The sequence below is a fragment of the Callospermophilus lateralis genome, chromosome 10 (assembly GCF_048772815.1).
Source record: "Callospermophilus lateralis isolate mCalLat2 chromosome 10, mCalLat2.hap1, whole genome shotgun sequence".
NCBI classification, from domain to species: Eukaryota; Metazoa; Chordata; class Mammalia; order Rodentia; family Sciuridae; genus Callospermophilus; species Callospermophilus lateralis.
Genome location: NC_135314.1, coordinates 110,542,577 through 110,570,241, shown reverse-complemented (window position 1 = coordinate 110,570,241; position 27,665 = coordinate 110,542,577). Strand labels below are relative to the sequence as shown.

Below are 27,665 nucleotides of genomic sequence, written 5' to 3'. Positions count from 1 at the left end.
GTACCTTCACTGTGCCCCTCCCCATCCAGAAACCCTCTCCACACCCCCACCCCTTTTCTTCTTCCTGGACCTCCTTTTCTCGCTCTCCAATTGGCCTAAATCCCAGATGGGCAAGGATACAGGAGAGAAGAGGTATTAATTTTCTTGCTTTATGACCCCGCCCTCATTCCTAAATGTAAATGTTGCTCTGAGGACCTTTACTCCCAATAGTGGCCTCACATCTACACGGAGTCAATATATCTTAGTGGTTATGAGGTTGGAGTGGGTACTGGAGTCTGTGGGTCTAAATCCTCATTTGCCACCTTACTATCTGTATGGCCAGAGCAAGTTATTTAACTGCTTTGGGTTCCTCACCAGCAAGCAAGGATGACAAGATATAGGTATCTTGAGGGTTAAATAAGTCAGTATTTGCAAAGCATCTGTACCTGGCATATCAACAAAGGCAGGTGAGCCTTTGGCCTCGTATTTCTAAAGCTGGCAGATAGAGCAAAAATTGCATATAGGCAATAATGCCCCTGAAAGCTCTTAAAAGATGGTCTCAAAAGACCATCAATCAGTTGCACTGTGTGAAATACTGCAGAGAACTTACAGAGTTAAGTATCTCATGGAAGTCTGGCTTATATTTAGAGAACACATTGTATGGAGAGTATGTATCTTGAAACTTGAAAGTTGCCTCCAGTACAGGGATGTGCTCCTACAGTGCCAGCTTGGAGGGAAATCTGAGTCAGCACCTGGGAACCAGGCTTCCTTCTCCCTTTCCACCTACATTCACAGGAACACACTCAGAGTAAAACGCTGGGCAGAATCTTCTATTGCTTTTATTAAGTAACTTATTCCAGACACTTACTATCTGGGCATGTGCCTGCAAGTATGGGTGATTCCACTTTACCCTAGATCCTAGGGAAGACTCCTGTCTTCCCCAACTACTTGGGGACATTGTCCTTCCTCCAAGGTCATTAAAGGATTGCTGAGGTCTCTACCAGTGCAAATGATCTGGGATTTTGTTTGACCTGGAATGAAGCTGGTGAGAAAAGTAAGGTATCTAATGTGTCATTGGCCTCCTCTCTGTGGACTGGCGCTGGGGTGAGAAGTACAGTGGGACTTGATTATTCCAACTGTGGGAACAGAGGGAGGTTGTCTGACCTCTGAGCACCCCCTCTTTGGCCTGCACTGCATTTGCTCCCCGTCGGGCAGTTTTCTGGTTCAGGGTCATGGTAATGCGCAGTGCAGAGTGACCCCACCCTGTCCTTGCAGGCAGAGCCCTTCATCTCACAGGTCTTTGACTGGGGGATGCTCAGGGGTAGTGGGAATCTTGAGGCCACCTTGGAGCAGAGCCTAAGGAGGGCTTCTGTTGCCACAGTCACCAGGCACTCCAGGAAGGAGGACCGCAGGGTGTCTGTGGCCAGGCTCTAGAGGAACAAGCACCCAGCAGCAGGTCTCAAACTCTCTTTCCTTCCACTTCCCCTCTGTTTGATTTCCATGGAAATCTATTTGGGAAACAGCTGGCAAGTGCTGGGCATGCGCACTGTTTCCTTGAGGCATAGAGAGAAGTAGAAGGCTGTAGAAGGGAGAAAAGTGGAGAAAAACGAGTGTGGGTTTTGTGCAACTTTTTAAGATTCAAAGTAAGTTCTGGAGAAACGTAATGATTTCTGACAACTTTCTAAGACAAAAATAAGGAGAAAATGCATTTGAAGACCATTAACCCAGGGTCTGCAACTCTGCCCGTGTCCGAGTTTCTCTCTGCTATGAGTTCTCTGTCTGAGCTCTTGTCATTCTGCCCGTGGTTACGTTGTGTCATTTGTTTTCCTTGCAGAGTGTCCACGAAGACCCCAAAGTCTGGAGTGACATGCCCTCGTGTGGATTATGAAGTCCCTCGGGCCACGTGTTTTCTCTTGCTGACCTCTGCGAGCTGAGTGTATGGCTCAGGGTCTACGGAGGGTCCACTGATCAAACTCCTCATCATGCATCAACTGTTCAGATTGGTTTTGGGACAAAAAGATCTTTCACGAGCCGGGGACCTCTTCTCCTTAGATGACTCTGAGATTGAAGACAGCCTGACAGAAGCTTTGGAGCAGATTAAAATAATTAGCTCATCTTCAGTAAGTAAATTGGCTTGTCGATCAGCTGCCTAAAACGGCCTGTCCTAGAGCCTGGGGACTGGGTATTTCCTTGGGGAAGGAGCTTTGCTGGAGGGAGGTGAAGGACAGTAGCCTTGGTCTCTCTGAACTTTTCCCTATAGTGTCTAAGAAATAGCACTTGGTCCACCTTTGGTCCACTCATGGAGACCAGAGTGGGCATTCTCACAAATGCATTATTTAGGGGCTATTTTTGCATTCTTGAATTGACATGGAGAGGAGAGGTAGCAAGTTCAAGGAAAAAGCAAACAAAGTGGGGTACGTCGTGGGGGCTGGACGATGGGAGGAGGCAGATGACACTTCCTGCCTCCCAGGAGACAAGGATGAATATCCTCTGCTGTCAAGCACGGCTACCCAGAGCTTGATAACTCTGTGTGCCCTGTTGCCTCTATTTTGAATTCTTCCTCTGCTCCATTTTCTACCTTCCACCACCACTTAATTCAGCTCCCCTGCTCCTGATCCCAGGTGTGATCTGACAGATTTAAAACCTCCGTGGAACGTCCCCTTCCCTCTGTATGCCACTCTGCTGTGTCAAGGGTCACCTATTCTGAAAACACTTTCCAGAGAAGGCAGAGGGCAAGTGCCCAGTGCAGTTTGAGGTTGACCTTCTCAGTTGAGCTTGGTCCTCTGTAACACTGATCCCACTCAGAGGCCTGGGCCACCAAGCCTCCAGTCATATCCCCGCAGTGCATAGAGTCCCCAGTTGGCAGATGTGTGTGTGTTTCAGAGATGACAGCTGGTTTCTGTGCAGTAATAAGGAGAAGTGTAACAGGCACACTGGCAGCTAGCATGCACCCTCGGAGCTTGTCAGCGTGTCCTCTTGCTGGCTGCCAGTGGCATGCCAAGGTTCCCCCAGGCCAGTGAAGTCACTTCCCTAAACACTCTTCTTTTCTCAGGTCATGTCTTTGTCAGCAATTTCCTGTCCACATTTTTTTTTTTCCAGGACGTTAATCAATTTAGTCTGACTCAAAACATAAAGTGGTCCTGGTTATATTCCCATTTCTGTGCTGTTCCTGGCCACCCCTCTTCACTCCTCTGGAAACAAGTTGAATGCATAGGCCACTCATTTTTGTCTTTCTAATAAGAAAAGAAACAAAACTCAAAAAGCATCTGAGGTCCCTAAAGCCCATTTCCACCAGAGGTCACTAGTGGCCAATGATTTCTTCTGTTTCTGTCACTAAGTGCTTGGTCTCACAGACATCAAATGCAGGAGTTGAGGACTGGAGAAGTCTGTTATGTGTCCTCACTAGTTCACTGTTAAGCCTGGCAGATCCCTTGTCACCAGGAGCATTATGGGGACATCAAGCCTTCTAGTTAGCATTGCACCCAACCAGCAGGTCTGAGGGCAAGGTGACCACATGTCTTCCTCATCCGCTACCCTCTTTCACATTTGTCTTCTGTTTAGCTGTAGCCATGGCAGGGAGAGCAGAAGAATGGTGACTTCTAGTTTACATACATTAAGTGTGGGGTGACAAATACCACTTGCTCCTATCTTCCTATCCCAATTAATCCACTGAGCCCTCATGCCCACTCTGTAACTACCTACCCCATGAACTGCTTGTATCCTCCCTCCTGACCAGGCCAGGGTCTTTCTTACTGACCTTTCCTAATGACCCTGGATCTCAGTAGTCATGTCTCAGTTCCTCTTCAGAAATGTGGAACAAGAAGGCACCTCCTAGCTTGCCTTCTCTATCTTCCTTCCAGGGCAAAAATTCTTCCTTGGGATTCCTGACAAGCAGATGGCTTCTCCTGCATGTGCAATGGTGAGGACACTGCAGGTTTCTGAAACTTCCTCCTGCCTGGGTTTTCCTCTGGTAAAACAGTCTCTTTCCATTGCATGGAGCCTTGATGGGCCTTCCTCACTGATGGTCCCCTGCCCTGTCCCGACCCACACTTGTCAATCAGAATTAGTTCCCATAATTCTAGGGAAGATGTCAGCAGAGGGTGATTTGTCATGGTGGTGCCCCAAGAGGCAGTCCTGGGTTTTCTGCTCCCTGTGGCTGTGGTCACCTTGCTGCCTGCCTCTTCCCAGGCCAGACACTCCACCTGTTTTATCAGATCTTGGTCTGCCTCTTGTCTTTATTATTATTGTTATTATTACTATTATCATTGTCATTTGTTGAATCTGTCCACACTTTTCCTGTTGCTTTTGATCAAAGAATTCTAACTGGTAAAGACATTGCTCTTCCGCTGTTGAAAGCTCCAACGGCTGGCTGTGCCCATTTCAGCTGGATGAAATCTTGCTCTTTGAAATTTCTACTCATTGTTCTTTATTCTGTTCTCTGCCCCCAACAATTGAGAGTCTAACTCTGTTCCTACAAGGAAACATTTGAACCTTTGAAAATAAGCATCAGGTATCACCTCTGGCTTCTCTCTTTCCAACTTGACATTCTCAGTGACCTCATGTTTTCTGTGACAAAGGAGAGGCCTGTGTCCAGGAAGCTGTGCCACCTGACCCCATAGACCTTGACCCTCAGGTCTGCAGGTTTAAGTTTGTCAGGATACGTGAAATGTAATCCCACTCATTCTCTGCAGATGCAAGACTTGGAAGTCAAATGAGATGCCAATTTGTTCATTGAACTATGAAAATTGTTACTCATATGGGTCAGAATTCTTATCCCAAAAAAAAGAATTCTTATCCAAGACTGCTGCTCAGCCTTTCTCTAGAGAAGGAGCAAAGTTACTAATTATGTTTCTTCCTCCTCTGTTACTTCCACATTCCAACATCTGTCCCTGAGACACACCCCTTCACCTATACAGACACCATGTGCAGGGGGTATCTCAAGCTAGGCTGGTAGCGAGCTAGTTCCACTGTGAAGACTGGACCTTGTTAGTTTAATCCTCCCAGGGTGGTCTTGTGCCAAGCCCATGGAGCACACCCCAAGGTAGCTTCCAGTGCTACTAGGTCCTCCACATCTGGTCACCTCCTTGGAGTGTCCTGATTTGTTGTCATTATTGATCACTATCAGTACTCACTCGGACCAATTGCTTGGAGTACTGGCTGATAAAGTAACATCACACATTGTCTGCATTTATCCTGTAATATGCTAAGATTTTGTGGTTGAATCAAATCTTATAATTAGATAACTTGAAAAAATTTTAAGTGGATTATGTGACCTTTTAAACCTTTACAAACATCTTCCTGTCTGTTGGTCCTCATTCCAACATGTCTGGACTCTTTAAATATCATGATTCTTTCTCCTTAATCCAAGCCTCCTCCTTATGTTCCCAAGTTAACCAGTATCCTGATTGTAATACTCATTCATGCTTGGTTTTATCTCTTTGTTACATATGCATTGTATTTCACGTTTTTAAACTTTATATAAACAGTGCCATAACGCTTAATACAATGCTTTTGAGATTATGCATTCTGGTTCACATAGTTCCATTTGTTTAATGGGCAGAGTATTCCATTGTATGGACATACCACAATTTATATATCCCTCTTTCTTTTGTTTGGCATTTATTATTTAAACAGTGCAGTAAGAAATATTCTTACATTTGTCAATTTTGGCAAATGTGTATTTCTAAGGTACACAGTCCAAAGTGCAGTAACTGGTTCTAGAATTCTGTGTGTTTCCAACTTTACCATTTACACCAAATTGCTTTCCCACATGATTTATACCCCCCCCACCAGCAGTGTATGAGAGTATTGTGGCTTTGAACACTCACCAATGCTCTCTTTTACCAGATTTTGAAATTTCTTTTCAATCTCAGTGAAGCAGCATGGAACTATTGTCTAAGCATTTACCTCCCTTGTTATTAGTGAGGTCTACCATTTTTTCAAACTTTCATTTGTGATTTGCCACTTGGGTTTCCTCTTCAAAGGAGTGGTGTTTATGCTTTTTTGCTTCTTCTGTTGTGGTTTTAAAACATTTTTTTTTATTAACTTGGAGCATCTGGCATATTCTTGCATTAATCCCTTGACCCTTAGGCATCTCTCAGTATACATTTCTTGTTCTAATGTGTAAGCTTGTCTCTTAACTTTGTAATTCATATTTATATCTGGTGGACAATATCCACAAACTTCTGCTTAAAATCAGCTTTAATTTGTTTTTGTTCTTTAATAGTTTTATACTAAGCTTCTCAAGTGTTAGGAATAATCCTGTTGGTATGTTCGTGGAATTTCATTTGTCAGTTGATTAACTTAAAGAAAATCCTTATCCTTGTCAACTGTCTTCTTATCTATAGACATTATATTCCATTCATTTTTCTAAATCTTAAATATCATTAATGATGTTTTACAATTTTTAAGGATCTTAAAAATGTTGTAATCCTTTGTTAAAAGCATTTTATAGTTTTTTTGAAATGATAATTGATAATCTTTTTTAAATTATATTTTTCAACAGTTTTTTCAGGTGATTATTGCTAAGAGCCACAGCCAATTAATATGATGCATGGCATTTTTGATTGAAAGGTGATGCCAGCTAGCCATTGAGATGATATGATTATGTTAAAAATTACATTCATATGGATACCGGACTCCTGCTGTTTACCTCCGCCTGCTGCGGGACTCCTGGAGAGTTCCCATTGGTTGGGAAAGTGCAGTAGGAGGGAATTCCGGGGGAGGAACTTGCTCTGGGGTTCCGGGAGGAGACCGGGGAACGCCGCGTGTGTGGATCGGGAATCTTCCTGGGTGCATACGTGGTATTGGCGGCTATTTCAAAAATAAAGTTTGTTCTTGTTTGAGTGGCTCGTGATCTTGTGCCCAGACAGACTGCGGCAGATTATAACATAAATTCTTGTATAGTGATACAGCAAACTCACCAACTCTCCTGTTAATGCTAACAATTTGTGTACCTACACTCTTCCATTTTTTTTTCAGCCAGTATTTATTAGGTGCCAACTATGTGCCAGATGCTAATACTGGATGTCAGAATGCAAACAAGGAAAATAGACCAAAACAAACAAACAAACAAAAAAACTTTGACATAACCCATAAACCAGGATAGACAGAAAATAAAATCAATAAGAAAAATAGGTAATATATTAGCAGGTGATAATTAAGTGTTGCATAAGAACATTATCTATTTGGTCCTGGGTTTTTCTTGGTTGGTAGGCTTCTAAAGGTGTCTTCTATTTCATTGCTTGAAATTGATCTGTTTAACTTGTGTATATCATCCTGATTCACTTTGTGCAAATCTTATTACTCTAGAAATTTGTCAATGCCTTCAATATTTTCTATTTTATTGGAGTATAAATTTTCAAAATAGTTTCTAATTATCTTCCGTATTTCTGTAGTGTCTGTCATGATATTTCCTTTTTCATCATAAATGTCAGTAATTTGAGTTTTCTCTCTCCTTCTCTTCATTAGCATGGCTGAGGGTTTAACAATTTTTTTCAAAGAACCAACTTTTTGTTTTGTCAATTTTTTCAATTGTTTTTTTTTTGTTTCAATTTCACTGATTTCATTTTGATTTTAATTATTTCCTATATTCTACTGCTTTTGGTGTGAATTTGCTATTCTTTTTCTAGGGCTTTGAGATATAATGTTAGGTCATTTATTTGTTGACTTTTTCTTCTTTTAAGGAATGGATTCCATGTGATGAACTTTCTTCTTAGTATCACCTTCATAGTGTCCCAGAGATTTTGATATGTTGTATCAGTGTTCTCATTCACCTCTAAGAATTTTTTAGTCTCCTCTTTGATGTCTTTTGCAACCCATTGTTTATTCAATAGCATATTATTTAATCTCCAGGTGTTAAAGTAGCTACTATTTTTCATTTTATCACTGATTTTAAATTTCATTTCATTATTATCTGATAGAATACAGAGTAGTATCTCTACTTTTTTGTATTTACTAAGAGTTGCTTTGTGTCATAAGATATTTTAGAGAAGGATCCGTGTGCTGCTGAGAAGAAAGTATATTCACTCATTGATGGATGAAATATTCTATATATGTCTGTTAAGTCTAAGTTATTGATTATATTATTGTGTTCTAGAGTTTCTTTGTTTAGCTTTTGTTTGGAAGATCTGTCCAGTGGTGAAAGAGGTGTGTTAAAAGTCACCCAGAATGATTGTGTTGTGGTCTATTTGACTCTTGAACCAGAAGAGTTTGTTTGATGAATGTAGATGCTCCATTGTTTGGGGCATATATATTTATAATTGTTATGTCTTGTTGGTGAATGGTTCCCTTAGGCAGTATGAAATGTCCTTCTTTATCCCTTTTGATTAACTTTGGCTTAAAGTTTACTTTATTTGATATGAGGATAGAAACACCTGCTTGTTTCTGTGGTCCATGTGAGTGGTATGTTTTTTCCTAACCTTGCACCTTCAGTTTGTAGATGTCTTTTCCTAAGAGATGAGTCTTTAAAGGCAGCATATCGTTGAGTCTTTTTTAAAATCCAGTCTGCCAGTCTATGTCTTTTGATTGGTCAGTTTAGGCCATTAACATTCAGGGTTACTATTGAAACATGATTTGTATTCCCAGTAATTTTTGTTTCTTTGGGGTATTTAACTTGAATTTGTTTCTCTTTTGATTGGTTTCTCCTTTAGTGTAATACCTCCCTTTCCTGATTTTCATTGTTATTTTTCGATTCTCCTCATAGAACTTTTTGCCGAGGATGTTCTATAGTACAGGCTTTCTAGTTGTAAATTCTTTTAACTTTTGTTTATCGTGGAAGGTTTTTGTTTTGTCATCAAATATAAAGCTTAATTTTGCTGGATATAAGATTCTTGGTTGGCATCCATTTTCTTTCAGAGGTTGGTATATGTTGTTCCAGGATCTTCTGGCTTTCAGGGTCTGGATTAAAAAATCTGCAGAGGTCCTAATTAGTTTCTCTCTATATGTAATCTGATTCCTGTCTTGTGGCTTTTAAAATTCTATCCTTATTGTATATGCTAGACATTTTCATTATAATGTGTCTTGGTGTAGATCTATTGTAATTTTATACATTTGCTGTCCTGTGAGCCTCGTGAACTTGATTTTCCAATTCATTCTTCATGCTTGGTAAATTTTCTGATAGTATTTCATTGACAAGATTGTGCATTCCTTTTGTTTGAATCTCTGTGCCTTCCTCTATCCCAATAAATCTTAGATTTGGCCTTTTGATGTTGTCCCATAATTCTTGGATGCTCTGTTCATGGTTTCTTACTATCTTCACTGTGTGATCAACTTTGTTTTCAAGATTGTATATTTTGCCTTCATTATCTGATGTTCTGTCTTCCAAGGGATCTAGTCTGTTTCTATTGCGTTTTTAATTTCGTTTACTGTTTTCTTCATTTCAAGGATTTCTCATTGTGTTTTTTTTCTCCAGAGTCTCAATCTCTTTCTTGAAGTAGTTTTTTGCTACCTATATTTGTTTCCTTATCTCTTTGTTGGAGGGATCAATTTTGCCTACATTTGCTCATTTAGATCATTCTTTAATTCACAGATCTTTTTAATTATGTACATTCTGAACTCCTTCTCTGACATTTCATCAACTTCGCTGTCCGTGGATTCTGTTATTTTTGTAGTATCCTGCTTTGTTTGGGGCACTTTCCTCCCTTGTTTTTTCATGTTGTCTATATGTCTTCCTTTCTTGCAGTGCAAATCTGAGGTATTATAGTTTCTACCGTATAATCTTATAGTGTCCCTGCAGATTACCTGTACCTTACTTGGTGTTGGGCTTTTAGTACCCAGCTGGTATCCCACAATAAATGCTACTGCAACTAAAGGTGGTGGTGGTAATAGTGCAGATAACTCAAGTCAGCAAAGAGCTGTCCCAAGATGGATGCAACCATTTTCAGAGATGAGGATGAAAGGGTGGGCCTTACAATGGCTTGGGGCTGCCTGTTCTGAGATGCAGCTGCCTCTAGGCCCTATCTGTTGTCTCAAGCTGGAGGCTACTTTGTGGGGAGGGCTATAGCAACGGCTATAGGTTCCCAAGATGGAGTTGGGGTAGGCCTGGGTTCCAGTGTGGGTCTGCTGGTAGGCTGGGCAGTCCTGGGACTAACCTTGTCCTTGGTTCTTGTATGGGTCGGCGTGCAGTCCTGGGCTAGGGCCTGGGCCTTGGCTACTGTGCAGGTCAGTGGGGTGGTCCCTTAACATTCTAAATTGTCACCTTTGTTATGTAGAATCTTTTAAATTTGATGCCACCCCATTTATTAATTGTTGGCATTATTTTCTGAGCTTTAGGTGTTCCATTGAGTAAATCATTGCTTGTGACTATTTGTTGAAGTGTTGACCCTATATTTTCTTCTAAGAGTTGCATAGATCCTAACTCTTAAGTCTTTGATCCATTTGGAGTGGACTTTAATGCAGACAAGAGATAAGGATCTAGTCTCATTCTTCTACATGTTAATGAGCCAGTTTTGCCTGCACTATTTATTAAAAGGCCATCTTTGGTCCAGTTTATGTTTCTTGGAGCCTTTGTTAAGGATCAGATGACTGATTTTAGCTGGGCTGGTTTGTCCTTGTGGCTTCTATTCTGTGTATTGGTCCACATGTCTGTTTTTATGCCAGCACCATGAAGGTTTTGTTACTATCCGCTCTGGGGTATAATTTGAAGTCAGGTATTATGATGCCTCCAGCATTGCTTTTGGGGGGTTAGAATTACTCTGGTTTTCTGGATCTTTTATTCTTTCAAATGAGTTGTATGACCATTTTTCCTAACTCTGTGAAGAATGTCATTGCTATTTTAAAGGTGTGCATTTTGCTTTTGGTAGTATAGCCATTTTAACAATTTTAATTCTGCCAATCCATGAACATGGCAGGTCTTTCCATCTTCCTGTTTTTTCTTCAATTTCTATCTTCAGTGTTCTATAGATTTCACTGTAGAAGTCATTCATATCATTGGTTAAATTTATTCCTAGGTATTTTATATCTTTTTCTTTTTTTATATTTTTATAACTTTATTTATTTATTTTGTATGTGATGCTGAGAATCGAACGCAGTGCCTCACCCATGCTAGACAAGTACTCTATCACTGAACTACAGTCCCAGCCCCTATTTTATTTCTTTTTGAGGCTAGTGTAAATGGAATTGTTTTCCTGATTTCTTTCTCTTCAGAGACACATTATTAATGCATAGGAAAAGTATTTATTTTTGTATGTTGATTTTATAATGAGCTTCTTTACAGAAGTTATTAGCTCTAGTAGTCTTTTAGTGGAGCCTTTTGGATATTCTAATTATGAGATCATATTTCTGCAAACACTGATAACTGACTTATTCTGTTCCTATTTTAATCCATTTTATTTCCTTCTCTTGCCTCATTATTCTGGCTAGAATTTCTGGCACTGTATTAAATAGGAGTGGTAAGAATGGATTTCCTTGTCTTGTTTCATATTTTAAAGGAAATGCTTTCAGTTTTTCCTCATTTAGTATAATGTTGGCTTTGGGTTTTTTTAAAATATATAACCTTTATGATATTGAAGTAGGTTCCTTCTATCTCATGAATGTGTATCAAATTTTGTTGAAGACTTTCTCTGTATCTATTGAGATGACTGTGATTTCCATCCTTAATTATATTTGTGTGATGAATTACATTTATTAATTTGCATAGATTAAACCATCCTTACATCCCTGGGATAATACCAACTTGTTCATGATGTACAATGTTCTTAAAATGTTTCTGAATACAATTTGCTAATATTTCATTAAGAATTTTTGCATGTAAGTTCATCAGGGATACTGATGTGCAATTTTATTTCTTTGAGTGTCCTTATCTGTTCTTAGTAAGAGTGTGATATTGGCTTCAAATAATAAATTTGGAAATGTTTCATCACTTTCTATTTCATGAATAATTTGAGCAGTATTTTGGAATTAGTTCTTTAAAAGTATGGTAGAATTTGGCTGAGAATCCATCTGGTCCTAGACTTTTTTCTTTATAGGAATTGGCTTTTTATTTCTGTGTCTATCTCATTGCTAGTTACTGGTTTTTGTAGTGATTTTCTATATTCTTTTGATTCAATTTTAGCAGGTCATATATGTCTAGAAGTGTATCCATTTCTACAAGGCTTTCCCACTTATTGGAATATAAGTTTTCAAAATAGTCCCTTCTAATTCTCTGAATTTCTGTGATGTCTGTGTGATTTCTTCCTTTTCACCAACTTTTTTTTTAAAAAAAAAATCTGGGTCTTCTTTCTTTTTTCTTTTGGTTAGTTTGTCTAAGGGTTTATTAATCTTCTTACCTTTTCAAAGAATGAACTCTTAGTTTCATTGATTCTTTATATTTTAAAAATTCTCCATTTTATTCATTATGGCTCTGATCTTAATTATTTACTTGTATCTACTAGATTTGTAATAGGTTTCTTCTTGATTTTTAAGGATCTTATGAGGCATCACTAGGTTGTTTATTTGGGGTCTTTCTGATTTTCTTAATAGTCACTCATAGCTATTGAAGTTTCCTCTTAATACTGTCTTAATACTGCCTTTATACTGTCCTAGATGTTCTGGTATCACTATTCTCATTTGATGCTGTTATTTTAAAGTTTTCCCCTTATTTAGTCTATCATCCACTCATCATTCAAAAGGGTATTGTTCAATTTCCATGTGTTTATATAATTTCTGTATGTATTTTTGTTGTTGATTTCTAATTTAATTCCATCAGATAAGATACAAGGAATTATATCAATTCTTTTTTGTATTTGCTAAGAGTTGTTTTGTGCCCTAAAATATAATCTATTTCACTGAAGGTTCAATCAACAGCTAAGAGGAAAATGTATTCAGCTGTTTTTGGATTAAACATTCCATATATATCTGTTAAGTCCATTTGATTTATAGTATTTTTCAGGTCTGAAAAGACTTTACTGAGTTGATGTCTGACTTATCTATTGGTGAGAGAGGTTTGCATTATTGTACTGGGGTCTCTCTGCGTCTTTAAGTCCAGTAGTGTCTGCTTTATGTAATTAAGTACACTAATGTTTGGGGCATGTATATTACTACCATTATGTCTTTTGTTGGAATTTTTTTTTTACCACATGAAGGACCTTCTTTGTCTATCTGTTAATTTTGTCTTAAAGTCTGCGTCTTTGGCAATGAGAGTAGCTACTCCTGCTTGTTTTGGGGCTCTATTTACAAAGTATATTCATTTCATCCTTTCAATTTCAGCCTGTGGCTGTTTCATCTGTAAGATGAGTCTCTTGCAAACAACATATAGTAAGGTTTTGTTTTTTAATCCATTCTGCCAGCCTATGTCATTTAATTGAGGAATTGGAACCATTTACATTTAATATTATTATTGAGAGATGTTTGTTTATTTATTTATGCTATTTTTATTTACTTTTAATGTTTAATTTGGTCCCATTTCTCATTTGCTTAGCTCCTCTTCAAATGAGATTTGTCCATTTGTGAACTTTGGGGTTTGTTGTTTAGTTCTTCTTTGCGTAGTATATCTTCAAGTATTTTATGTAGTACTGGCTTAGTGATCATGAATTCTTTTAGTTTCTTCTTGTCTTTGAAGGTTTTAGTTCTTTGATTCTCAAGGATAGCTTTGCTAGATATAGCAATCTTGGTTGATGGTTATTTTCTTCAGGACTTGGAATACATCATTCCAAGCCCTCCTGGAGTTTACTTTGTGCTGAAAACTCAGAAGATACTTTGATGGGCTTGCCTCTAAATGTGGTGGGACATATTTTTATTGAGGATTTTAAAATTCTATTCTGATTTTTCATTATAATGGTTTATCGAGAGGGTTTTTTTTTTTTAATCTTGTTGATACTGGGTTGTGAATGTCTCTTGTATCTTGATGTCCATCTATTCTCAAGGTTTAGAAATTTTTATATTATTTTCCTGAAGAGGTTATCCATTCCATTAGGCTGTGTCTCAAAACTCTCTTATAATGCCAACAATTCTTAAATTTGTTCTCTTAATGTTGTCCTAGAGTTCTTATATATTCTGGTCATGATTATTTATTTTTCTGTATTTAAAACTGTCTTAATGTTCAAGTCTGGCCATTTTTTCCCCCAAGCTCTGACTTTTTGTCTTCAGCACAGTCTACTTTACTGGAGAAACTTTCAGCTAAACATTTTATTTGATTTATTGTGTCTTTCATTTTAAAGTTTTCTGTTAATTTTTTTCAGTGTTTCTGATGATTTCTATTTGGTTCTTTTTCAATATTTTTATCTCCTTAGTGAATTTCTGTATTGGCTTTCTTACTTAATTCAGTTATTTTTCTGTGTTCTCTTAGGATACATTGATCACTTTTATAATGATTCTTTGAATTGAATTTTTTATCTGATATTTCATCCATTTTAATATCTTTGAAGTCAGTTGTTGATCAATTATGAATTTTAGCATATGTTGTATTCTTTTTTTTCATATTTCTTGTATTCCTGTGTTGGGTTTTAAGCATTTGTTGGGTGACTATCTCTTCTACTCTTATAGTGGGTTTTTTAAAGGTGCAGCCTTCTCATACCAAAGTCTCCTAGAGCCATCCAGATTGAGACCCCTTGTAGGTGTGGTATGCCCCATCTTTTTGTTAATTCTGTTTTTGCTGTAGGAGTAGATTTCCATGAGTAGGACCTGTATTCTCTTCCCCCAGATATTTCTACTTGGGGCTTGATCATTAGTTTGAGGTTTTTTCTCTTCTCTTTTTTGTATAAAATTATAGTTGAAGTTTGAATATGGTGAGTTTTTGTGTGAAGTAAGGTGCAAACAATATACAGCATTGAAATAAATGCCTTGTGTCTACTATGATGTCCGCAGTACTAATTACCACAAAAAAACTCCCAGGAATTGTGGGGTCAACAATTGCCAACAACAAAAACAATAAATAGCCATAAACTAGATCTGGCATTTTAAAAATAGCATGTATCAACTATTCCATCCACAGTATAACAACTACAACAACATGAATGGTGTGGCAGGCATCCTATAAACCAAATATTTCTAAAAATGGTAAAAATACACTTCTTTAAGAGAAATGAAAATGTGATATGAAGATAGAAGCAAGTTTGCACTGTTTCAATTGTGAACAAAGAGAGTACAGAAGAGATGTAGCAAGTGATGTTTATAAGCAAGGAGGAGACAAGAGCAGGAGGAAAAGATTAACATTAAACAGAGACATGAGGTGGGAGGGAAAGGGAGAGAAAAGGGAAATTGCATGGAAATAGAAGGAGACCCTCATTGTTATACAAAATTACATATAAGAGGTTGTGAGGGGAATGGGAAAAAAACAAGGAGAGAAATGAATTACAGAGAGGGGATCCAACATGGCGGCCGGCGAGGAAGCAGCACTTTCAATATCTCCACATTAACAGGATCAGAAACACCCATTAAAACAGCTACATTCTACCTACTGAGGATCTTCTAGCAAAATTCCGTTGAAAGGAGACCTGCCGAGAATTAGTAAGTTTATTAGACGTGACAGTTTGCCCCAGACAAGTGAAACTTGACCGGCAGCGCGGGCTCAGAGTCCAATCCCGCGGCCACCGGCCGCTTCTGCAAGCGGCAGGCGGCCCAGAGCAGCGCGGCAGAAGGGTCCCCGCCCGGCCAGCAGACAGCTCCCGCCATCCCGGCTACCCTGGCGGCCCTGCTCTCGCTCGGCGAACAGCCACCCCGCCCGCCTGGTTCTTAGCCACGCGGCTGCAGTCACCCGGCTTTACAAGCGGCCCCCGGCGGCCCTGCTGGGCGAGAAGGGTCCCCGCCCGGCCGGCAGACAGCTCCCGCCATTCCGCTCTTGTTCTGCAAATAGCCACCCTGCTCGCCTGGTTCTTAGACACGAGGCTGCAGCCGCCCGGCTTTACAAGCGCCCCCGGCGGCCCTGCTCGGCGAGAAGGGTCCCTGCCCGGCCGACAGACAGCTTCCGCCATCCCGGCTACCCTGGCGGCCCCGCTCTTGCCCTGCAAACAGCCACCCCGCCCGCCTGGTTCTTAGCCACGAGGCTGCAGCCGCCCGGCTTTACAAGCGCCCCCGGCGGCCCTGCTCAGTGAGAAGGGTCCCTGCCCCGCCGACAGACAGTTTCCGCCATCCCGGCTACCCTGGCGGCCCCGCTCTTGCCCTGCAAACAGCCACCCCGCCCGCCTGGGTCTTAGCCACGCGGCTGCAGCCACCCGGCTTTACAAGCGCCCCCGGCGACCCTACTCGGCGAGAAGGGTCCCCGCCAGGCCGGCAGACAGCTCCAGCCATCCTGCTCTTGCTCTGCAAACAGCCACCCCGCCCGCCTGATTCTTAGCCACGAGGCTGCAGCCGCCCGGCTTTACAAGCGCCCCCGGCGGCCCTGCTCGTCGAGAAGGGTCCCTGCCCGGCCGGCAGACAGCTCCCACCATTCCGGCACTCCTGGCGACCCGCCCGGCTCTTAGCCACGCGGGCGCCGTCTGCCTGGCTCTGTGGGCGCCCCCGGCGGCCCAGCGCAGCCAGAAGGGTCCCCGCCTGGCCCGACAGAAGGCCCGTGCCCTTCCGGCTCTGCTAACGGCCCTGCCCACCCGGGAAAGGGCTCCCCCCCTTGAGAGGACGGGAAGGAAATCTAACCAAGCCTCTATGAATTAGCGAACTGGGATCTAAAACCAGAGATTGTGTCAGACAAGAGACAAGCCAGTTCCACCTCTCCCTTCGGTCACTCCTGCAAGGAGCCAGGGGCCCGCCATAGCAGAGAGGGGAAGTCACCAAAGATCGGCCAAAGAGATTCCTTCGCAGCGGATTCTAAATTAGCAGGAGCGGCGCGGGAGCCGGCCGGAGCTGGCGGGAACCGCGGCAGCGGCACGGGAACCGGCGGGAGCCGAGGCGGCGCTGACGCAGGAGCCGGCCGGAGCCGCGTGGCGCAGGTCTCCCAGCTACCGCTCCCACCAGTGCTGACAACTGAGGTCTCTTGCACCAGATACGGGGGCGTGGCTACCAGAAGGTAAGCAAATTTGCTGGGGGTTCTCAGCCCCAAGCTCTACAAACTTAGGGCCTGAGGGAGGCAAACAAGGAGAGTGTGCCCAGGCACTAATGAAACAGCTGCTCCACGCGTGTGCAAGGTAGGCGGAACTGTGACCACCGACAAAACAGGCCCAGTGGACCGCCAGACACATCGCTCCAGTTGGGGGAGGGGCAGAGCCGCCGGGCGCCTGCAAGGTAGGCAGACCCACTACCCACCAGCAGAACAGGCACAGCAATACACAGAGCGGCAGAGCCACCCCCCGAGCCTACAAGGTAGGCAGACCTGCGACCCACCGGCAGGTCAAGCCCAAAAACCTGCGGAGGGGCACAGCTGCCCCACGTGCCTGCTAGGTAGGCTGAACTGTGACCACCAACAGAACAGGCCCAGCGGCCGGCCAGACACATCGCCCCGCCCCGGTTGGGGGAGGGGCAGAGCCACCGGGCACCTGCAAGGTAGGCAGACCTGCGACTCACCAGCAGATCAGCCCCAGTGACCCGCGGAACGGCAGAGCCACCCCCGCGCCTGCAAGGTAGGCGCACTTGCCACCCACCGGCAGGTCAGGCCCAGCAACTCTCGGAGGGACATAGCTGCTCCACGCGCGTGCAAGGTAGGCGGAACCGTGACCACCGACAAAACAGGCCCAGTGGCCCGCCAGATACATCGCCCCGGTTGGGGGAGGGGCAGAGCCGCCACCAGCGCCTTTTAGGTAGACAGACCTGCAACCGACAGACAGAACAGGCCTAGTGGCCAGCGGAGGGGCAAAGCCGCTGCTCACGCCTGCAAGGTAGGCGGACCTGTGACCACCGAAAGAACAGGCCCATCGAAAGTACAGGTACAGCGGCCTCCTGGCGTGGTAGGCACATTGCCTCAATTGGAGGAGGGGCAGAGCCACCGCCAAAGCCTGCGAGGGAGACTTTGCAGCTATACAAGAGCAATATAAATATATAGGGGGAAAAATCAATAACACAACAGTTTCACCAAGCAGAAAGAAACGCGATCAGTATGAAAAGACAAGGAAAGAAAGGACCACAAGCAATGCAGGTCAACTCAACTTTAGAAGAGGTAATATCTGCAGCAGATGGAATGTCAGATAAAGAATTCAGGATATACATGCTTCAGATGATCTGGAGTCTCAAGGAAGACAGTAGACAGCAAAATCAAACAATGAAAGACCACTTCGACCACTTTGACAATCAATTACATAAACAAATCCAAGAAGCTAAAGATCAATTATACAGGGAGATAGAGGTTATAAAAAACAAACAAACAGAAATCCTGGAAATGCAGGAAACAATAAACCAACTTAAAAACTCAATTGAGAATACTACCAGCAGAGTAGAACACTTAGAAGATAGAACATCAGACAATGAAGACAAAGTATTTCAACTGGAGAAGAACATAGACAGCTCAGCAAAGCTGTTAAGAAACCATGAGCAGAACATTCAAGAAATATGGGATAACATAAAGAGACCCAACTTAAGAGTCATGGGGATACAGGAAGGTATTGAGGTCCAAACCAAAGGAATGAGCAATCTATTCAACGAAATAATACGAGAAAACTTCCCAGACTTGAAGAATGAGACAGAATCCCAAATCCTAGAAGCCTACAGGACGCCGAATGTGCAAAATCATAAGAGATCCACACCTAGACACATTATAATGAAGATGCCCAACATACAGAATAAGGAGAGAATTTTAAAAGCTACAAGAGAAAGGAAGCAGATTACATTTAGGGGTAAACCAATCAGGATAACAGCTGATCTTTCAACACAGACTCTGAAAGCTAGAAGATCCTGGAATAACATATTTCAAACACTGAAAGAAAATGGGTTCCAACCAAGAATTGTGTATCCCGCGAAATTAAGCTTCAGGATGGAAGATGAAATTAAAACCTTCCATGATAAACAAAAGTTAAAAGAATTTGCAGCTAGAAAACCATCTCTTCAAAACATCCTCGGCAAAATATTACAGGAAGAGGAAATGGAAAATATTAATGAAAACCAACAGCGGGAGGTAGTACAGTAAAGGTGGGGGGGAATAATCAAAGAGGAAAACAAACCATGTTTAGTAACATAAATAAACAAATATGGCTGGAAGAACAACCCATATCTCAATAATAACTCTGAATGTTAATGGCTTAAACTCACCAATTAAGAGACACAGGCTAGCAGAATGGATCACTAAACAAGACCCAACAATATGCTGCCTTCAGGAGACGCATTTGATAGGAAAAGACATACATAGACTGAAGGTGAAAGGTTGGGAAAAATCATATCACTCATATGGACTTCGGAAACAAGCAGGAGTGTCCATACTCATATCAAATAAAATAGATTTCAAGCCAAAGTTAATCAAAAGGGATGAAGAGGGACACTACATACTTCTCAAGGGAACCATACACCAACAAGACATAACAATGATAAATATATATGCCCCAAACAATGGTGCAGCTATGTTCATCAAACAAACTCTTCTCAAGTTCAAGAGTCTAATAGACCACCATACAATAATCATGGGAGACTTCAACACACCTCTCTCACCACTGGACAGATCTTCCAAACAAAAGTTGAATAAGGAAACTATAGAGCTCAATAACACAATTAATAACCTAGACTTAATTGACATATATAGAATATACCACCCAACATCAAGCAGTTACACTTTTTTCTCAGCAGCACATGGATCCTTCTCAAAAATAGATCATATATTATGTCACAGGGCAACTCTTAGACAATATAAAGGAGTAGAGATAATACCATGCATCTTATCTGATCATAATGGAATGAAATTGAAAATTAACGATAAAAGAAGTAAGGAAAAATCATGCATCACTTGGAGAATGAACAATAGGTTACTGAATGATCAATGGGTTATAGAAGACATCAAGGAGGAAATTAAAAAATTCTTAGAGATAAATGAAAACACAGACACAACATATCGGAATCTATGGGACACATTGAAAGCAGTTCTAAGAGGAAAATTTATTGCTTGGAGTTCATTCCTTAAAAAAAGAAAAAACCAACAAATAAATGATCTAATACTTCAACTCAAAATCCTAGAAAAAGAAGAGCAAAACAACAGCAAAAGAAGTAGAAGACAAGAAATAATTAAAATCAGAGCTGAAATTAATGAAATCGAAACGAAAGAAACAATTGAAAAAATTGACAAAACTAAAAGTTGGTTCTTTGAAAAAATAAATAAAATCGACAGACCCTTAGCCACGCTAACAAAGAGAAGAAGAGAGAGAACTCAAATTACCAGCATACGGGATGAAAAAGGCAATATCACAACAGACACTTCAGAAATACAGAAGATTATCAGAAATTATTTTGAATCCTTATACTCCAATAAAATAGAAGATAGTGAAGGCATCGATAAATTTCTTAAGTCATATGATTGGCCCAGATTGAGTCAGGAAGATATTGACAACCTAAACAGACCAATATCAATTGAGGAAATAGAAGATACCATCAAAAGACTACCAACTAAGAAAAGCCCAGGACCGGATGGGTATACAGCAGAGTTTTTCAAAACCTTTAAAGAGGAACTAATACCAATACTTTTCAAGCTATTTCAGGAAATAGAAAAAGAGGGAGAACTTCCAAATTCATTCTATGAGGCCAACATCACCCTGATTCCTAAACCAGACAAAGACACTTCAAAGAAAGAAAACTACAGACCAATATCTCTAATGAACCTAGATGCAAAAATCCTCAATAAACTTCTGGCGAACCGGATACAAAAACATATCAAAAAAATTGTGCACCATGATCAGGTAGGATTTATCCCTGGGATGCAAGGTTGGTTCAATATACGGAAATCAATAAATGTTATTCACCACATCAACAGGCTTAAAAATAAGAACCATATGGTCATCTCGATAGATGCGGAAAAAGCATTCGACAAAGTACAGCATCCCTTTATGTTCAAAACTCTAGAAAAACTAGGGATAACAGGAACATACCTCAACATTGTAAAAGCAATCTATGCTAAGCCTCAGGCTAGCATCATTCTGAATGGAGAAAAACTGAAGGCATTCCCTCTAAAATCTGGAACAAGACAGGGATGCCCTCTCTCACCACTTCTGTTCAACATAGTTCTCGAATCACTGGCCAGAGCAATTAGACAGACGAAAGAAATTAAAGGCATAAAAATAGGAAAAGAAGAACTCAAATTATCACTATTTGCAGATGACATGATTCTATACCTAGCAGACCCAAAAGGGTCTACAAAGAAACTATTAGAGCTAATAAATGAATTCAGCAAAGTGGCAGGCTATAAAATCAACACGCATAAATCAAAGGCATTCCTGTATATCAGCGACAAATCCTCTGAAATGGAAATGAGGACAACCACCCCATTCACAATATCCTCAAAGAAAATAAAATACTTGGGAATCAACCTAACAAAAGAGGTGAAAGACTTATACAATGAAAACTACAGAACCCTAAAGAGAGAAATAGAAGAAGATCTTAGAAGATGGAAAAATATACCCTGTTCATGGATAGGTAGAAGTAACATCATCAAAATGGCGATATTACCAAAAGTTCTCTATAGGTTTAATGCAATGCCAATCAAAATCCCAACGGCATTTCTTGTAGAAATAGAGAAAGCAATCATGAAATTCATATGGAAAAATAAAAGACCCAGAATAGCAAAAACAATTCTAAGCAGGAAATGTGAATCAGGCGGTATAGCTATACCAGACTTCAAACTATACTACAGAGCAATAGTAACAAAAACAGCATGGTACTGGTACCAAAACAGGCAGGTGGACCAATGGTACAGAATAGAGGACACAGAAACCAATCCACAAAACTACAACTATCTTATATTTGATAAAGGGGCTAAAAGCATGCAATGGAAGAAGGATAGCATCTTCAACAAATGGTGTTGGGAAAACTGGAAATCCATATGCAACAAAATGAAACTGAATCCCTTTCTCTCGCCATGCACAAAAGTTAACTCAAAGTGGATCAAGGATCTTGATATCAAATCAGAGACATGGCGTCTGATAGAAGAAAAAGTTGGCTATGATCTACATACTGTGGGGTCGGGCTCCAAATTCCTCAATAGGACACCCATAGCACAACAGTTAATAACTAGAATCAACAAATGGGACTTACTCAAACTAAAAAGTTTTTTCTCAGCAAAAGAAACAATAAGAGAGGTAAATAGGGAGCCTACGTCCTGGGAACAAATCTTTACTCCTCACACTTCAGACAGAGCCCTAATATCCAGAATATACAAAGAACTCAAAAAATTAGACAATGAGATAACGAATAACCCAATCAACAAATGGGCCAAGGACCTGAACAGAAATTTCTCAGAGGAGGACATACAATCAATCAACAAGTATATGAAAAAATGCTCACCATCTCTAGCAGTCAGAGAAATGCAAATCAAAACCACCCTAAGATACCATCTCACTCCAGTAAGATTGGCAGCCATTAGGAAGTCAAACAGCAACAAGTGCTGGCGAGGATGTGGGGAAAAGGGTACTCTTGTACATTGCTGGTGGGACTGCAAATTGGTGCGGCCAATTTGGAAAGCAGTATGGAGATTTCTTGGAAAGCTCGGAATGGAACCACCATTTGATCCAGCTATTCCACTACTCGGTCTATTCCCCAAAGACCTAAAAAGAGCACACTATAGGGACACTGCTACATCCATGTTCATAGCAGCACAATTCACAATAGCAAGACTGTGGAACCAACCTAGATGCCCTTCAATAGACGAATGGATAAAAAAAATGTGGCATTTATACACAATGGAGTATTACTCTGCATTAAGAAATGACAAAATCATAGAATTTGGAGGGAAATGGATGGCATTAGAGCAGATTATGCTAAGTGAAGCTAGCCAATCCCTTAAAAACAAATGCCAAATGTCTTCTTTGATATAAGGAGAGTAACTAAGAACAGAGTAGGGACGAAGAGCATGAGAAGAAGATTAACATTAAACAGGGATGAGGGGTGGGAGGGAAAGGGAGAGAGAAGGGAAATTGCATGTAAATGGAAGGAGACCCTCAGGGGTATACAAAATTACATACAAGAGGAAGTGAGGGGAAAGGAGGGAAAATATAAGGGGGAGAAATGAATTACAGTAGAGGGGGTAGAGAGAGAAGAGGGGAGGGGATGGGGGAGGGGGGATAGTAGAGGATAGGAAAGGCACAGAATACAACAAACTCCAGAATGGCAATATGTAAATCAATGGTTGTGCAACTGAAGTGATTCTGCAATCTGTATATGGGGTAAAAATGGGAGCTCATATCCCACTTGAATCAAAGTGTGAAATATGATATATAAAGAACTATGTAATGTTTTGAACAACCTACAATAAAAATTAATTTTAAAAAAAAGTAAATAAAAAAAAAAAAAGAAATGAATTACAGTAGATGGGGTAGAGAGAGAAGATGGGAGGGAGGGGAGGGGGCATAGTAGAGGATAGGAAAGGTAGCAGAATACAACAGTTACTAATATGGCATTATGTAAAAATGTGGATGTGTAACCGATGTGATTCTGCAATCTGTATTTGGGGTAAAAATGGGAGTTCATGACCCACTTGAATCAAATGTATGAAATATGATATAACAAGAGCTTTGTAATGTTTTGAACAACCAATAAAAAAAAGGAAAAAAAAGAAAAAAGAAGTAAAGGGAGAGAAAACAAGAGAATTCGGATTTTGGTGGGAGAATGAACTTGAGAAAGAGAAACAAACAAAAACAAAACAAAATCAAAAAAGACCAAACCCCTAACCCTCAAAAGATAAGGAAAGATAGATATCATTTAAAAATGCTAAAAATTAGAAAAAAACAATTATGTATGTGCATATATCCATGAACCAATCAGCACAGAAATAAACCTCAGAAAATGAAAAAGAAGGAGGAGGAGGAGGAGGAGGAGGAGGAGGAGAAGAAAGATTGAAGATTGTTAATAAAAAATGAAAGAATTATCTCCACTAAGGTGGTCAAAACAATCACTAGGATGGTCATTGCCTATGTCCATCTGTCCTTCTTTCCATTTCTGCTTGAGAGAACAAGTGCTGGTAGGTGTTATCCCCTTACTTTTTATGTTGCTCACATAGCTGCCAGTTGAAGTGGCCCCAAACTGCAGCTGGTGGAAATAGCTCTCAGCTTCTCTTCTCACCTATATAAGGTAGGAAGGAATGGAAAGTATTGTTGATTGGAGCTTTGTCTGGACAGATGAAATCAATGCACTCCCAGGTGGGGCTGTTGCAGAGGTCTAAGTGGAGGGTTCCTGTGGCTGGGGCTTGGGTGTGATCAGGCCTTAGGGACTTTGTTGGGTGGTAGCTGCTCTGGAGAGATTGGATCAACACACTACTAGGACCCAGCAGATGCCAATCTTTGCTGGGAGTCTGGATCTAAGGATCCTCCCAAGAATTCTCATGGGATGGGGAAGTCAACCCTCCACCCTCTCCTGTCCATGAATGCGGCCTTCCCAGCTTAGTCCCTTAGTGTGTTCACGCTTGCCTGCTCAGATTCCTGACCCTCTTCAGCTGGTGGTGTGAGTCAACAGATTCAAAGGAAAAGCAAGCTGGGCTCCCCTTCATATTTCTGACTTGAATCCTCCTGGGTACAATCTTCTCTGTCCCTGTTTCATTCATGTTCTGCTTAGTACACCTTTGGCCACACAGTAGGTGCTTGATGGGGCAGTGTGACAATGTTTGCTATGACCTCTTGGGTTTCTGCAGCAGCAAGCTACAGCATAACCCCCTCAAGATGGCAGACTTTTCCTGTCCCCACATGGACCAGTTGGATTCAGATTGTCCAAATGGAAGAGTAGCTAAGGACACAAGTGCTTTTGTCCTGGGTGGGGTTTGGACATTTGCCAGTGTCCACTGTAGTAGTCCACCTTGACCATCTGAAATCATTGCATTGTATGGTAAGTCCATTTCATATGGACTGTTGGTAATCCCAATTGAAGCAAACAATTTTGAAGCAAAACCGTATCACATATTCAGACCTTGTATAAAGGCTACATTTTTTTTTTTGGTACCATGATCAATTGCCAGACAAAACATAGAAAAGGATACTTTGGGACTGGAAATCAACTGAGTCAAAACCAATCATTTTAGCTGAATATTGTGAGAACAAGTTTGCCTACTTATTTGCTAAGGCAGGGTCTTCTGTTCTCAAATGAAGATCTGTGATGTCTACATGCAGCCCCATGATGCTTAAATTGTTGATTATGATAAATTATTGGGAATCAAATGATGCTCAAGTGATACTTTCTTACTTTTGTAAACCCCATTACTAGACATGCCTTTGCTACTGAGAATTATTGAATAATGGCTACTAAATATTTTTTTGCAAAGTTATCAATCATTCATTCAATGCAGCATAGGCTGCAAAAGAAATGTTTAAAAATGAGAATAAAATGAGAAATTGATGCTAGGCAAATACAAACCAAAAGAAACAGAGATGATGATATTTATATCAGACAGGAAAACATTCATGCTAAAAAGCACTAAATAAAACCAATATGTTAGTCAGCCTTTTTGGTCATTGCGACCAAAAGACCTGACAGTGTATAGAGGAGGAAAAGTTCATTTTGTCTCACAGTTTGAGAGGTTCAGTCCACAGTCGGCTGACTCCTCAGCTCTGGGGCCAAGGTGAGGCAGAACATCATGGCAAAAGGGCTTGAAGGAGGAAAGCAGCTCAGGGCATGGCAACCAGGAGCAGACAGAGAGCACTCCACTTACCATGGACAAAATATAAACCCCAAAGGCATGCCTCCAACGACCCACGTCCTCCAGGGACCCACATCCTCCAGCCATACCCTGCCTGCTTACAGTCACACCCAGTTAGCCCCTATCAGTGGATTAATGCACTGATTAGGTTAAAGTTCTTGTAATCCAATCATTTCACCTTGAAACTTTGTTGCACTGTTTCACACAGGGGCTTTGGAGGAACACCTCATGTCTAGATCATAACTACCTTCAAAGATAATTTTTATGCCAGACAGTTTAGATGACAAGAGTTATGGAATTAATATCTCTGCATCAGAGTATATAACAACAATGTCCACAAGACAAAAACCATAGGAGATACCAGGAAAAATAGATAGGCATGCTAGTTGCAGAATATTTTAATATGCTGTTCTTGGGCCATGATACACTAAGGTTAAAAAAAAATTAAGGTATAGAGAGCTCTTTCCAAATCCTGTTATGGAATTAGAGTAAATGATACAAAAAAATGACAGATATAAGAACCAAATATTTAATTTTTTTTCCTTTTTTATTGGTTTTATTTTTTAAATACATGAGAGCAGAATGCATCACAATTCTTATTACACATGTAGAACAATTTTTCATACCTCTGTTTGTATACAAAGTGTGTTCACATCAATTCATGTCTTTATACATGTACTTTGGATAATGATGTCTATCACTAATATACTTCTAACTCTATGGATCTTCCCAATATGGACATTTCATATAAGTGGAATCATATAATGTGTGGCCTTTTATGTTTGGCTTTTAAAATTAGCTTAATAAGTGAAGCTAGCCAATCCCTTAAAAACAAATGCCAAATGTCTTCTTTGATATAAGGAGAGTAACTAAGAACAGAGTAGGGAAGAAGAGCATGAGAAGAAGATTAACATTAAACAGGGATGAGAGGTGGGAGGGAAAGGGAGAGAGAAGGGAAATTGCATGTAAATGGAAGGAGACCCTCAGGGGTATACAAAATTACATACAAGAGGAAGTGAGGGGAAAGGAGGGAAAATATAAGGGGGAGAAATGAATTACAGTAGAGGGGGTAGAGAGAGAAGAGGGGAGGGGAGGGGGGAGGGGGGATAGTAGAGGATAGAATAGGCAGCAGAATACAACAGACTCCAGAATGGCAATATGTAAATCAATGGTTGTGCAACTGAAGTGATTCTGCAATCTGTATATGGGGTAAAAATGGGAGTTCATATCCCACTTGAATCAAAGTGTGAAATATGATATATCAAGAACTATGTAATGTTTTGAACAACCTACAATAAAAATTAATTAAAAAAAAAAAAGGATAACATTGGAAAATACCATAAAAAAAAATAAAAAAAAATAAAATAAAATAAAATTAGCTTAATATTTTTGATGTGGTAAACATGTTGTAAAATATATCAGTACTTCATTGTATTTTTTGGCTTAATAACTTTCCATTGTATAGATACACTACATTTTATTTATGTTTATATCATTTGCAGGTTGTTTTCAACTTTGACTATTATGAATAATGTTACTATGAATATTTATGTTATGGCATACATGTATAGTTTTAATTCTTTTGGGTATACGTCTAGAAGTGAAATTACTGATTCATATACTAATTCAGTGTTTAACTGGCAAAATATTTGAAGTGATAGGATTTTTTCTTTTTTTTTTCCTAATACAGACATTTGAAATTATTGAGTTCTGCTAAGCACTGCTATAATTATATTTCATAATTAATAAATGTGCTATAGTTTGAATCTCACTACATATGTTAGTAACTTAATTCTCAATTTAACAGTCCTAAAAAGTAATTATGCCATGAGGTCTCTATCATCATGGATGGATTAATGCCATTTTTTGTGGGAATCTTTTTTTTTTTTTTTTTTTTTTGGCGAGGGAGGGGTACCAGGGATTGAACTCAGGGGCACTTGATCACTGAGCCACATCTCTAGCCCTATTTGTGTTTTATTAGAGACAGGGTCTCACTGAGTTGCTTATTGCCTCACTAAATTGTTGAGGCTGGCTTTGA

General features: G+C 40.4%; 1 protein-coding gene across 2 annotated transcripts in view; it reads left to right on the top strand.

Moving 5' to 3' along the window:
- Positions 1–1,961: 1,961 nt before the first annotated feature.
- Positions 1,962–27,665, top strand: part of Veph1 (ventricular zone expressed PH domain containing 1) — a 217,734-nt gene continuing 192,030 nt past the window's right edge. For both annotated transcript variants that reach the window (XM_076868484.2, XM_076868483.2), the window contains exon 1: positions 1,962–2,099. In XM_076868484.2, coding sequence (XP_076724599.2) covers positions 1,962–2,099 — 138 coding nt within the window. The remainder of the gene's footprint in view (positions 2,100–27,665) is intronic.